This window comes from Poecile atricapillus, chromosome 2 (genome assembly GCF_030490865.1).
Source record: "Poecile atricapillus isolate bPoeAtr1 chromosome 2, bPoeAtr1.hap1, whole genome shotgun sequence".
Lineage (NCBI taxonomy): Eukaryota > Metazoa > Chordata > Aves > Passeriformes > Paridae > Poecile > Poecile atricapillus.
In genome coordinates, this window is record NC_081250.1 from 8,165,533 (window position 1) to 8,178,894 (window position 13,362).

Consider the following 13,362-nt stretch of genomic DNA (forward strand, 5'->3'; position numbering starts at 1 on the left):
GAAAGTTTTGCCATTTACTTGAACTAGTCTTGTTATAGTAGGCTCCATGAAACTGTTTCGGATCAGATTTGGTTTCCTTACAAGTAGTATAACCTAGAAGTTTGTTTTATATCATGGCATAAATTTGTATTGCATTTAACCTGGCCTGTGCAGAAGTCTGGATTCCCCTGTTAAAACTTGGAGAAGTCAGGAAGGAAACTCAAAAGGAAAACTTTTTGGTAATTACTTTTCTGTGGATCACTGATCCAAACTGATACTCAGCAGCCACACCGTGTCCTTTGAAAAGGAGAGGGGAACAAGTAGCCGAGCAGCCAGGAGGGAAGTGCTCAGAGTGCCAGCAGGAAAGGATTCACAGCCTGCAGTTAACTAAACTGAGCATGCTGTAACACTGAACCCGTAAAGGGAGAACCCGGGTGAGGTTTGAGTGGAAAAGCAAGAACCACATGGTCTGAACCTCTTTGGGTCAATTTATACATGGGTTAACTTCCCTGTGTGCTCAAGCCTTGAAAGATGGGGGGGGCACAGATTCAACACACCCTCACCCATCCCCTTCATGGTGTATTTAATTCATTAACTCATGAGATTCTTTTGTCACCCAACAGGCAGCTGAACTTGGTGCTTCAAGCGGGACCTGTGACTCCTGAAGCCTCAATAGAGTCCCGTGTGTCCAGTTCTGGGACCCTCCATTCAGGAAGGACATTGAGGGGCTGGAGCAGGTCAACAGAAAGGCAGCGGAGCTGGGGAAGGGTCTGGAGCACAAGACCGATGAGGAGCAGCTGAGGGAGCTGCGGGTGTTCAGCCTGGACAAAAAGAGACTCAGGGGAGACCTTATACTCTCCACAGCCCTCTGAAAGGAAGCTGTAGCCAGCAGGCAGTCGTGCTCGTCTCTAAAGCAATCTGCGACAGAACAAGAAGAGTCTTAAATTCCAGCAGGGGAAGTTTAGGTCGGACAAAAAGCGCGATTAGAGATTGAAACGGGCTGCCCAAGGTGCTGGAGTCACTGTTCCTGGAAGCGCTTAAGGGAAGACTGGACGTGGCACTCAGTGCCGTGGTGTAATTGGTATGCTGGTGTTCCGTCTCGGGTTGGACTCGATGATCTCAGAGCTCTTTCCCAACCAAACCGACTCCGTGCTTCAATGTGAGCCGCGCATTTCAGAGGTGGTACGAGGAGTCACCCGTATCTGCAAGAGATATCCACAAACCCCCGTCAGGGAATCTCCCATTCCCGCTATTTGTCCGGGCCAGGGACACCTGCTCGGAAGCTCGGCCGCCCCTCTCGCAGCCGGGATAGTGAACGCTGCCCCGTGCCCCGCCCCGCCCCGGCCGCCATTCCGCCCTCACGCCGCGCACGCGCGCCTCCCGCCCCGCCGCCGCGCACGCGCACCGCCCTCCCGCCCCGCGCACGCGCGGGCAGCGCCGGCGTGACCAACCAGCGGCGCGCGCCGCCCGCCCGCCCCCGCCGCGGAGGCGGGGCCGAGGTCCGCCGCCGGCCCAGGATGCAGCGCGGCGGCGACGGCGGTGGCGGCCGCCATGTTGTGCTAGTTTGTTGTTCTCCGGCGGCGGGAGCGGGGCCCGCCGGGCGCTGAATCCGAGCCCTTCCCGGCCCGTTGCCCGTGTCCTTCGCCGCGGCACCGGCACCCGCCGCTCCGGCGGGCGGCACCGCGGCGCTGCCGCGACCCGCCGCCTGGGCCGGACGAAGAGCCATGGCTGCCGCGCTGGGAGGAGGCGCAGGTGGGTGCTCGGGGGCCGCGCCCGGGGAAGCGGGGCCTGCTCGGGGCGGAGGCGCCACCGGTGGCCGGGGCCGGCGCGGCCCGTGTGGTCGGGGCTGGGGGAGCGCCGATCGAGGGGAGCAGGAGCTGCCCTGGCACCGCAGATTCCCGGGAGCGCCGCTCCGGGTCCTGGGAGTCGGCGTCGTGCGGCCATGGGAGGTGTTGTGGCCCCTCGGCCGGGGCAGGGCCCGGAGGGACAGCGGCCTCGCCGCGGGTGCGGGGCCTTCGGGGGGCATGGGTGTGTTTTATTGAAAGACATTCACAGAATCACAGGATCACTTAGGTTGGAAAGGATCTCTGAGACCATCTAGTCCAACCTATCACCGAACACCACCGTATCAACTAAAACGAGATACTAAGTGCCACGTGCAGTCTTTCCTTAAACGCCTCTAGGATGGTGGGTTTTTTTTTTTACATAGTTTTTACAGGCACACGTGTGTGATTTCAATAACACGTCTCTAATCTGCGGTGTAGTTATAATTTATTTCATAGACTGTTCAGAAGTAGATCTCGCTTGGAAAGTGTGAAAATGAAGTCAGTGCTTTACTCCACGACTCTCAGATGTTCGTTCCACTGTGCTTCTGCATGACTACGGGCACCTCGACACGCGGCATTTTACTAGCTCAAAACCCTCTGTGGTTTTGATTAAGCAGACTTTAAAATGAGAACATTTGATTGGGTGATTAAAGGAAAGTCTTTCAGGGGTCTCTCCCGAGTGTTCAGGGGAGATACAGTTAAGAGGATATGTGTATTTCTGTGCTTGCTTTCGTTAGGAGTAGCAGTTTTTGATAAAGGTGGATCAGAGTGGTCAATTGACCCACTTGTCCTTGTTTGTACAAAAGTTTTTGGTGATTTAGTCTTTGTAAGTTGTTGTCGAGGACGAGAGGGATGGCTGGTTCAGTGCTCACTCAGCTGAGGGGTCTGATTGTGCTCTGTGGTTGGTTTGATGGGTAAGCAAGGCACATAAACGTAATTACATTTTTATGGTAAGTATTGCCATACATAAATTCCCAAATTTAGGAGTTGAGTTTGGGAAGAAGGCTAGAAAGGACAGCACTACTGGTAAAATGGCAAATAGTTTAATATCTTGTGCATTGTTATAATAGTGTTAAATATACTGCAATATTTGAGTTACTTTTCAAAAATCGTTGTGCTAATTTCTGTGGTTCAGACCTGTGGTTCCACTTGTGATGTGGAAGTAAGGTTGCCATTCATGTCCTGGGTGGAAGTTTTTGTGGTATTATGAGGACAGAGTAATTTAAAGGAAGTGTCACTTTGGAAGCATTTTGGTTCTTGTGTTTAAAACTGCTTCAAGTGGAATGAATGTGCTTTCACATACAAGGGCGTGTGCTGCAGCAGACAAACTTCAACAAAGTGGTGAAACTGCAATTTCAAAGCTGATTTTTGTTGTTGTGGAGCTCATTTGTGTCCAAGGGTGAATTGGGATCCCTTTGTTCTAAGTGGGCAGAAGCAGTTGTTTGTTCAGCGTACACACTGTGCTCATCAGTAAATGGTGGCCACTTAAGTATGATCCCTGCCCCATATAGGCAGTGTTTGTTCACTCTTGATCATTGTGCAGCACTTGCTGAATGGAGGAACCCACAGGTCACACATTTATGTCCATGTGACTGCTCAGGGAAAATTCCTGGTTGAGGTTGTTAAATACACTTCTAAAGCCCAGTCAAGAAAGCCTACAATTTACAGAAATGAAATATGCAACTGTTTTTGGAAAGGGGCTGCTATCTAAAGTCAGTAGTGGTATCATGGAAAAGAAGCTCTGAGCTATAAGTGGTTTTGGTAATTTTAAGTTTTAACTGTAGAAACTAATGTTTGGGATTTAGTTTTTAATTTTTGGGGTGTGGGAAAGACTTCAAAATACAGACATAACAGCACCTCACTGTTTTTTGTTGGTTTTTTTAAAAAAGAAAAGGTTAATGATTGGTAAAATAGTACAAAATAGGTATTGGAAATACAAGTTTGCAAGTTGGTGTTAATTTGATGACACTGTAGCATAACAGCTGACAAAATTAGATAGTTTTGGCTTTGAGGATGCAGATTAAAGTTTAAGTCCTCTGTAAAGGTATGTTGCAGGACTGAGAATGAAATGTGAAATGTCTGCCTTGGATGAACATTTAAATGTATTTGATGGAAGGAAGGTAATTTTTCTGTTGGACAGCATGTATGGACTCATTGGTCATTTATAATCTTTAAAGCTTTGGGGAAATACTGGCATGATTCTTAAGAATAAAGCATTCACAATACTTTTGTTACCAGATGTGTTGGTGCAGCAAAGCTTTCTAAGGATGAAGGTTAAGGCTCTTTTGGCATTAGGTTTCACAGACTAGAAAGTTTTCAAGTGATGGTTGGTGAGCTCTCTGGGAGTAATTCACAGTTGCATAATAGTTGGCAATAGTTGATTCTTTAGCTAATCATCCTGATTTCAGCCTGCTTCTAATTCTATTATGGCTACATGTTGAAACATGAAAAATTGAGGTGGGTGTGCTATGTGATGATGAGGGACCTTGAGGCCTCATAGTTGCTCATTGATAAGGCAATGGTTCCCAAACTTTGTTCAAATTTTACATACAGAAACAGAACCAGAGGAAACACTGAATATTGAATAACATAATCTTAAAGGGTGAATACAGAGAGGGTGGAGGCTTTCTCTTCACAAGGAGCCATGTGGAGAAGACAAGGGACAATGGCTACAGATTGCACCAGGAGAGGCTTCACTTGCTTTTCAGGGAGAATAATCAGCCACTGAAAGAATTTCCTCAGAACATGAGGGAACCTCTGTTACTGGAGGCTTTCAGGATATGTTTGGGTAGGATGATAGGTAAACTATCTCATCCAGGCTCCCTTTTTCCTGGGAGACCAGGTGGTGTTGGAGGCATCCTTCAAGCCTGGACTATTATGTGATTTAATGATCATATAAGATAACAACCATTTTGTATAAATGCTGATTTTTTTTTTCATTATATTTACTGCAGTCAGTGTGCAGCTTAATTTCAGTCTCATTTAGGGAGAGATGGTTACAGGGTAAACAACAAACCATGTCCAAAACAAAGCAAGGAACACCTTTTCATTGTCTACGATGCTGCAGTAAGGGAAAATTATTGTGAATTTTCTTCCTTTCAGATTAGTTTACTTGTGATGAACATTAGTGACCTAGAAGACTTTGGGTGGAGATGTCCTTGGGTTGTGAATCATGACACGGGATGGAGTGGAGGAGGAGTTGGAGAGGGTCCCATTGACAACATGTGTCCCTTCCTGCTGGAAGTCCTGTACCGAGAGTATCAGAATGGGTGTTTCTTTACCTCTGGGGCTGTCCTGGGCTTCCTTTCATTTGAGCATGTATGAGGTTTCCTGTTGCACTCTCAGCAGTGCAAGGGCTTTAAAAGTCTCTTGTGAAGCAGTTGATAAAAAATGGAGAAAAGCTGATACTGCTGGCACAGCATGTGTGGTACATTCTGTGTGTTGTGGGACACTTTCCAAGGATGTAGCAGAAATTGTCCAGTGTTACAAATTCAGTTGAACTTTCTGTGCTTCGGGCTATTCGGCAGTGGCATCCAGGGGCTTCTTCATTTGTGCCTAGCTGGTGCACACACTAAAACTCCAAGTCTTAAAGGCCTATAGAGTTCACAGTTCTTGAAATAATATGCTCAGGGGTGTACCAAGGACTAGTGCCCTTGTGTTATACTTAGTATTGCATTAAGAACTATGCCAAGAAACAGTGCTACCTTAATGTGCTTGAGGCAGGGACATGTCCTTTAAACAGAGCAATTTTTAATCTGTCTGCTTTTTTGACAAAGTTTCAGTCTTCTGAATGTTTTTTCTTTTCAGGTCATCTGAAGTAAACATAGCCTTAATATCAGTTGTTTTTGCAAAAGTCAGGCCAAACTTTATTGTATCAAATATTAAACCTCAGATTTTAGGTCACATAGAATTTGTTGTCCAGAGTTTAGGATTTTGGCTGTCACAGGATTCACCAAAAATCTCCAAGTTAGTGATGTGATTCCTCTGTTATGTTGTAATGCAGCCTCAGTTTTAACTATAACTTTTGGTTACTGTGAAAGATGATGGAGAGTTTATGGAGAGTTGCAGTTTCATCAGTGTCCAAATCCATTTGGGAACCAAGCTCATGTGGATTTCATTTAAACTCTCAGCCTTCCTTTGCTGTTCAGCATTTGTAAAACAAGGACTGTGGCACTTACAGTTTTCCAAAGCAAATGTATTTTTTAGTTCCATCTGACTTTGAAAGTAATTAATTTTTTTATTTTAAAATAATTATTTTTATTTTTTAATATTTTAATTTTTATTATGAATTGGTGCTGTTTGGTTTAGATGTAGGTTTTTAATTAAATAGAAAAGGCCTATTTCTTTCAAGCATTTGTTAGAGAATTTCAGTTACAGGCAGCATTTAATTAGTTCTGAGCTTGCATGTTGCTAGTGACTTGCTTTGCATACAACCTCTAAAAAAAAGTTGGTTTTGAGGATATAAAAAAGAATTTCTCTCCTGTAGAACTTACTTTTCTCTGCTTTTTTCTTTTTTTTTTTAGGAGGTTAAACTCTGTCTATAGTAATGTTTTGGAAACAAAACATGAAATACTCTAATTGGGGAATGTGTTAGGCAATTGTTAGGTTATTATAAATACTTAGTCACCAGGTACTTAAGGCTTCTATGAGTAATTGTTTACCAATATCAAGGCTGCCTGATGTCTGTTCCTGAACACGTAAACTAAACTGAATGTGATGTATTTGTCCAATATGGTAGTAAGACTGAATGTGATTTTTGGGATGGTGTAAAAAGGTTAATTTTTTTTGTAGTAAGTGGGATTGGATTTGCTGTGGGCTTTGTGAAGTGTTATGTTTATTGCACAGACTTGGATTCAGAAATTCTTGTTGACCTCCTGGGTTTTTCCCTGCCAGATGCTATCAGGATTCGTTACCAGAAGTTTTTGTTCAGCTGGTGTTAATAATACAGTTACATTGCCAGCCTGTGCTGCTGGCACAGACATTCCTCATGAAACCTGTTATTTTGTATTGCGTAGCAAGAGATACCAAAATCCAGTTCACTGTTAAGCTGTGTTTACATGGCGTACTCAAGTGTTGAAAATCAAGTTTTTACCATTCTTTTGTGTTGTGTAACCTTTAGCAATGAAATATGATGAAAAATATTTTGTAGAAATATGCTATTACATAAAGGCAATCTGGTAAAATGTTTTTAATCTGGAGTCTTGCTCCTGAAATGCTGTCAAGTTGTCATGTTTAGTGTATTGAATGGGATAGAGCAAGATGGACTTGTTACATTCAGTAATATTTGAACAGTAGAGAAATAGTAGTTTTTTTCATGTGGTAAATTACTTTTTCCCCTCTTAATTTTTTGTTCTTTTTTTTCTTTTACTAGCTCCCTTACCTATCTATCATAGAATCATATTTGGTTTATTTTTATTTTGCCCCAAAGCAGTGAGGTTTATTACTTCATTTAAGGTTTAGTTACTTTCATTGAAATACCTGTTGGGTAAAGAGTATAGGACTTTTTTATCCACTGAACTGTAGGATCATTGTAGCATCTCCATCTTGTTTTGGATAATGAGAAGTCTTCAGTGCCATTTCAGTGCCTAAAACTGCAATAATCTTTATGTTCTTGAAAGTGTACTGCTGAAACAAACCAGAGCACAGAATTTTGAACTGTTCAGGTTTGTGAGACAGCACCTGGTTAGTGTTCCAGAAGGCTTTCAGGTGTAGGTCTGGGAGAACTAAAAATGCAGTCATCAAATGTTTTCCTTACTCCAGAAATCTTGGCCATGTCACTGCAGTAAAATACTCCATCGTAGCAACAGTTGCTATGTGTGACTACCTTTTTAGGCTGTTAGTACCATTTTAAGATGTTAAGAGCTCTGCAGTGTTCTGCTGATTCACCTCCTACGCTTGTGAGACTTGACTGTGCAGCTTAAGACTTCCATTTTACACAGAAAAATTAATGAGGATTTTATTGAAGGAGTGTCCACAAAGTTAGAAACTGCCATCAGCATAGCCAGAGAAGAAATGAGGCTTGTGTTCTGTGGATTTCTGGTGTGGATAATCTGTTCTCATTGAACAGGAGAAAAGATACCAGTTTTGGCCATGTATCATAAAACCAGGATGTAAGCTGTATGGAGCAATCAGTGCTGGTGCTGCAGCAGGGTAAATATAAATAAAGTAGGAACCTTTTAGTGTGGGGCCCAAGGATGTTTGTGTTCATTCTACCTCACAGCTGGCCAGAGCCTTGCACGGCAGGCTGGTCTAACAAATCAGCCAGTGTTCGTCCTTCTCTGCAGCATCCTGAAACTTCCCTGCCACTTGAATCACAGTGGTGTTCATAGAACTGCAGTAGGAAGAGCCAAGTGGTGGATTGATTTGTTTTTTCCCTCTATAACTGGTTGGTTCTGCTTCCTTATTCAGTTAATGGTTTTTGGGGTTTGTTGCATCTCCTTTGGTATGCTATGGGGCTTTTTTTGGTTTATTTACTAGTTTTGCCTGGAAGTTAGAGGGAGGTCAGTGTGTTTAGAGATCACCTGTCAGCATCTTCCAGTTGGTACCCAGCTGATGCACAAACATCATCTTTGTGAGCTTTGCTTTGGATGCCTGGAATTGTGAGGAGGAGCTGTGGCCAGTGCCTGGAGTGTCTTAGCAGCAGTTGCTGTGTACGGCTGCACCAAGACTACTGGAGATGCAGAACTTCTTCCCTGCCATAGACATTTTAGTGCTTTAAAACCTTATGTTCATGAATTCTAACCATCCATTTGTTTTTCCTACTATCTTTCACACAGTAATCCTGAGAATTATTTTTAAAAAAAATTTAACTTTGGCTGTTGCTCTCAGTGATTGTGTACTCTGCTGGTGCTGGGTGGTTTTTTTTCTGTACAAGTTAATGTTTTGCAGGCATTTAACCACCCATGACACAAACATTGACTTAGAAGTTTCTCAAGGAGAAGCAGCTATAAGTGGTACATTGATTGTTATTTACTGGTATTTTGTAATGTTATTGCCTAGACAGCTCGAAGAAAAATAAAAGCCTGTGTGGTTTCAGAAATGGAGAGAAAATGATGCCTCATGAGGTCTGTTAGGTGTCATATCACATTGCAGGTGCAAGGCCTGAGTCCATTTCATGGCTGCTGTCTCACAAATAAAGCTGGCACAGAATGCTATTTGTAGATGCGTGACTGTTGTGACCTCCTCTTCTAAAGTAAAGCTACAACCTGCTCTGGGCTCTGACAGGCCTTAATGTCAAAATGGCATAATTTGTAATGCTCATTGTCAACGTCAGCTGTCACAGAAGAAATAAGCATAAAAAAGAAAAGCTGTCTCCTTCTATCCTGGAGATCTTTATATCATGTGTGTTTAGATGGGACAGGAGAGATGAGAGCAGGGGGGTGAAAAGGACGTGGAGCAGTCCTTGAAAGTTATGGTCACTACAGGCAAATGGACCAGTCATTTTTGAGGTTTATTTGTTTCCTACTCAGGAGGGCAGTGGAGGAAAAGACCTTTGCTGGGTGTAATTCAGCTTTGAATTTTGGTAGAAGTTGCTCATAAATAAGGAATAGCATGTGAGAATTTTGTAGGGGCTGGAAGAGCTGGAGGGTGGAGGTTTGTGTTGTTGGGTGAGTGGTGACAGTGCAGGTCCACACTAGAAATGTGCCAGGAACTTGGACCATCCTTTGCTGTAGTTCCTTCACTAGCAGCAAAAATAGGTTGAAACACTTTTATGGCTGTGAAACTTTGATATTTGGATTGGAAAAGTTAACTGTGAGTTGTATCAAAAAGTGTTTCACTGTGCTGTGGAGAGAAGAAGGTGTTGATGTGTAATTTTGTGTTGTCCAGATTTAAACCTGGCTGATATGAAGCTCCATCTCTGGAAGGCTTGTGTGCTAAGAGCTCAGATTTTCAAGTGCTCTTGGTTTATAATACAACTCTAGTGCTAAATGGGTGCCTGGCATGAAAAAACGTATCTTGTAAGCAGCCACAGCTTAAAAAGAATTTACTGTCTTCCTGATGGTGGTCATTATCTTGAGCTGTGTTAGGCAATATGTAGACACTTGTTATTTGGGTTACTGCCAAACCAGCTGTTTTACCTTAAAAAAGAATCTTTGGTTGTGGTGGTGGTGGTTACATCAAGTCAGTGGATTACTGTAATCCAGCTGTAAGAACAGCGTCAGTGCAGGATATTTGTGCCCTTAAAATGTCCGTGGAGTAAGACAGTCACTGCAGCATGGTTTTGAATGACCATAAAGAGAGCGATGTGGCCTTTTTTTTTTTTTTCCCCAGAGACCACAGAATTAGTTAATTTAGTCTTAAAGAGGAAGATGGGAAATACTTGTGTATTTGTTTGGCTTTCCTCTCTGAGTAATAGAGGAATTGGAATAAGAGGTTGCAATATGTAGATGTTTGAGCAGAAAAATGTAAAACAACTGTTTTCAATGGTTTTAGCTCATGTAAATCAGTTAAAATAGAAAATACTAATTAAAATGCAGACATATCTGTTGATAGTAAAGGGAAGAACCTTATCAAGGTGAACTATTTCAACCTACTGTTTTAAAATAATTGTCATAGTTGTCTCATGTTGCATCATAATTCATACTGAGCACTTTTTTTTCCATAGCTATTTATGATTAAAATTTCTGGTTTGAGTGTTCTTAATATAGTGATGTTGCAAGATCTAGATTTTCTCTTCTTAATCTTTTTATCTTCTTTTAAACTTTGATCAGAGACTAACTGATATTCTGATAAAATGAAGTGAGAAGTGAATAGGTTTGTCATTGCATGTGGGAAATATTCATTTAAGGATACTGGGCTGAGTTTAAAGAGCTGAAGACGGATTTGGCTTTGGAGGTTTATTACAAAAAACCCAGTTGAATAAAACAGTTGTTCCTTGGCAGTGTACTTGGTCAAAGAGTTGAATGCAAATAGGCTCAGGAGGGTGAGTGGATTTATGGCATCTTAGTGATCCCAGTTCAGTGTCAAACTGCAAGGACTGGATTGCTTGACCTTGTGTATTTTGCAGACTATTTAACTGCAGCAGGTTTCCCTCTGTGTTGAGCATAAATTTTATTTGTCCACTTGTTTGATTGAAGTTGTTAAAATGTGTGAAAAGAGAGTGAATCCAGGTATGCATTCTCTGTTGGGCTGTAGTCAGAGGAGAGTGGAGGTTGAGGGTATGTGCTTCTAGTTTCCAGGTGACCAGAGATGATGTCTGAACAGAGGAAATGACCTTTGCCTATTCTTGCAGAGAAATGGAAGTTTTTATATTTTTAAATTAGCAAAATTTGTCATTTGCAAACTAAGCTATGCAAGAGGAAGTGGTGCGCTAAATTACGGTATTTTTTTAGAGAAATATGGAGCAGCAGTTGTTTCTTGGAAGGCAAATGCATGTTTAGGTACAGAGTGTAATCTGCTTCAGTGACTTCTGGTGGTTTTACTGCCCCAGTTGAGATGATTGATGGTCCTTCCACCTGGCTTCTCTCTTCCGTGTTGTGTTGCTGGTGCTGACCTGCCCTGTGTGGACCTGACATTTACTCCTATTTTCAAAGTGCCTGTGCAGGCTCAGCATTAGTGGATGAACTTGTGGCCTCCAAGGCAAGCAAAGATTTGGCAGATGATGTTACTGTCACTTCCACTGCACCTGGTTTCATGCATTTCTGGGGAGCTGGTGCTTCTGCAAGGACCTTCATTGGCAGAATTTGCCAGTGATTTAGCTCATGCTGTTTTCCTTGGGTGATCCTTCTTGCAACAGTGAGAATTGGCAAAGCTGTGTAGTACATTCTGGGGTTTTTTTATTGTTGAAGTATGGAGATGGCAGTTGATAGTGGCTGACCATGAGCCAGAAGTGTGCCCAGGTGGCCAAAAAGGCCATTTTGGTTTGTGTGTGTGGCCAGCAGCGCAAAGGCTGTGGTCGCCTCTTTCTACTTGGTACTGGTGAGGCTCCACCTTAAATTGTGTGTTCAGCTTTGGGCCTCTCACTACAAGAAAGACACTGAGGTGCTGGAGTGTGTCCAGAGAAGGGCAGGAGTCTGGAGCACGGGTCTGACAAGGAGCAGTTGAGGGAGCTGGGGGGGTCAGCCTGGAGAAAAGGAAGCTCAGGGGAACCTTTTCGCTCTCTATAACCACCTGAGAAAAGGTTGTAGCCAGGTGGGTCTGTCTCTTCCCCCAGGTAATAAGGGACAGGATGAGAAGAAAGGGCCTCAAGTTGTGCCAAAGGAGGTTTAGATCAGATGTTTAAAAGGATTGGAAAGCTTTGGAGCAGGCTTCCCAGGGAATTGAAGTTATCATCCCTGGAATGGTCCAAAAAATGTGGATATAATACTTGGGGACATGGTTTAATGGTGAACATGGTGGTGGTGCTCAGCTGATGGTTGAAATTGGTAATCCTACAAGTATTTTCCAACCTTAGTGATTCTTTAATTTAATGCTGGTGTTCATCAGTTTTCTTCATGTTAATTAAAAAATAGAAAAAGGTATTTTCGCATCTTCTAAACAACGTGCACACCCCCACACCCACCCAGAAAATCCCATCTGTGTGGTTGCTTTGGCAACCTTTCATTTCTGTTAGAATTACTTAATGTAGTCACCTTTTTTTCACAGATGATGACTTTGATCAGTTTGATAAGCCCGGTGCAGAAAGGTCTTGGAGAAGAAGAGCTGGAGATGACGACTGGGACAGGTAGGTTGAATATTTTCATGTTCAATTTCTGTATGCTGAATTGCATTGTTCTGTTTTCCCATTCTGGCATTTTGTACTCTAACATTTAGAGCAGTGCACATTTAAATTCTAATGAAGATGTTGGTTGTTTTGCATGTGTCAGCCAATGCTAGATCGTGCCAAACATGTACTTGCCTTGAGGAATATAGAGCATTGTGAAGAGATGCCATTTAAAATTGGATAAATACAAAGTATTTGTGGTGTGTAATTTTGCAATTAATGTTTTGGTTTTGCTTTTAAATATTTAGTAGACCTAGGTGGTTTAAATAGAATTTGCTAGTTCTTGAATCTTCCCAACTTAATTTTTAAAATATTTTTTACTTTAACTTGATGTTTAAATTATTATCCTCAGAGTTCTAGTTCAGTTTTAAATTGGGGAAGAGGAGGGGAGCTTAGGCATGGGCTTCTTCAACAGTATGACTGTTTTGGAAGATTTAGAGATGTGTGTGTTGTGGGTTATTTTGAGGGAGAATGTGTGTTCTTTTATGAGACAGAAATCAAGCTGCTACTGGTCTACTCTTTCTGGGAGAAAACTTTTCACTTATTTGTTATTTTTCTGTGATTTAATAGACTTGTTCAGATTTTGCCAGTGGTTTTCACTTGAAAATGGAGAAAAAAATATTCCGAGTAGATTTCTGTCTTCTCTAATAATCACTCAAGTGATTGTCGTAAACAAATTTCACTGTAAGTAGTTTTCCACTGAGCTGAGCCCTTGGAGTAAATCAAGTGCTCTACATTTATTGTCATTCCAGAGGCATTAGTTTCCTCTTCCTTGGTTTTCTGCTAGGTTAAGTGGGTAGTTTTCATTGCTGCAGGGGGCGAGTATGTGACTGAGGAGTTTGGACAGTAGCTCTG

General features: G+C 42.6%; 1 protein-coding gene across 5 annotated transcripts in view; it reads left to right on the forward strand.

Moving 5' to 3' along the window:
* The first annotated feature begins 1,471 nt into the window (after positions 1-1,471).
* RBM33 (RNA binding motif protein 33) overlaps positions 1,472-13,362 on the forward strand; it is a 101,120-nt gene continuing 89,229 nt past the window's right edge. For 4 of the 5 annotated variants that reach the window (XM_058830248.1, XM_058830249.1, XM_058830250.1 and 1 more), the window contains exons 1-2: positions 1,472-1,731; positions 12,390-12,468. In XM_058830248.1, the coding sequence (XP_058686231.1) occupies positions 1,704-1,731; positions 12,390-12,468 (107 nt within the window). In that variant the 5' untranslated portion in view covers positions 1,472-1,703. The remainder of the gene's footprint in view (positions 1,732-12,389; positions 12,469-13,362) is intronic. The other variant, XM_058830251.1, reaches the window with a different exon arrangement.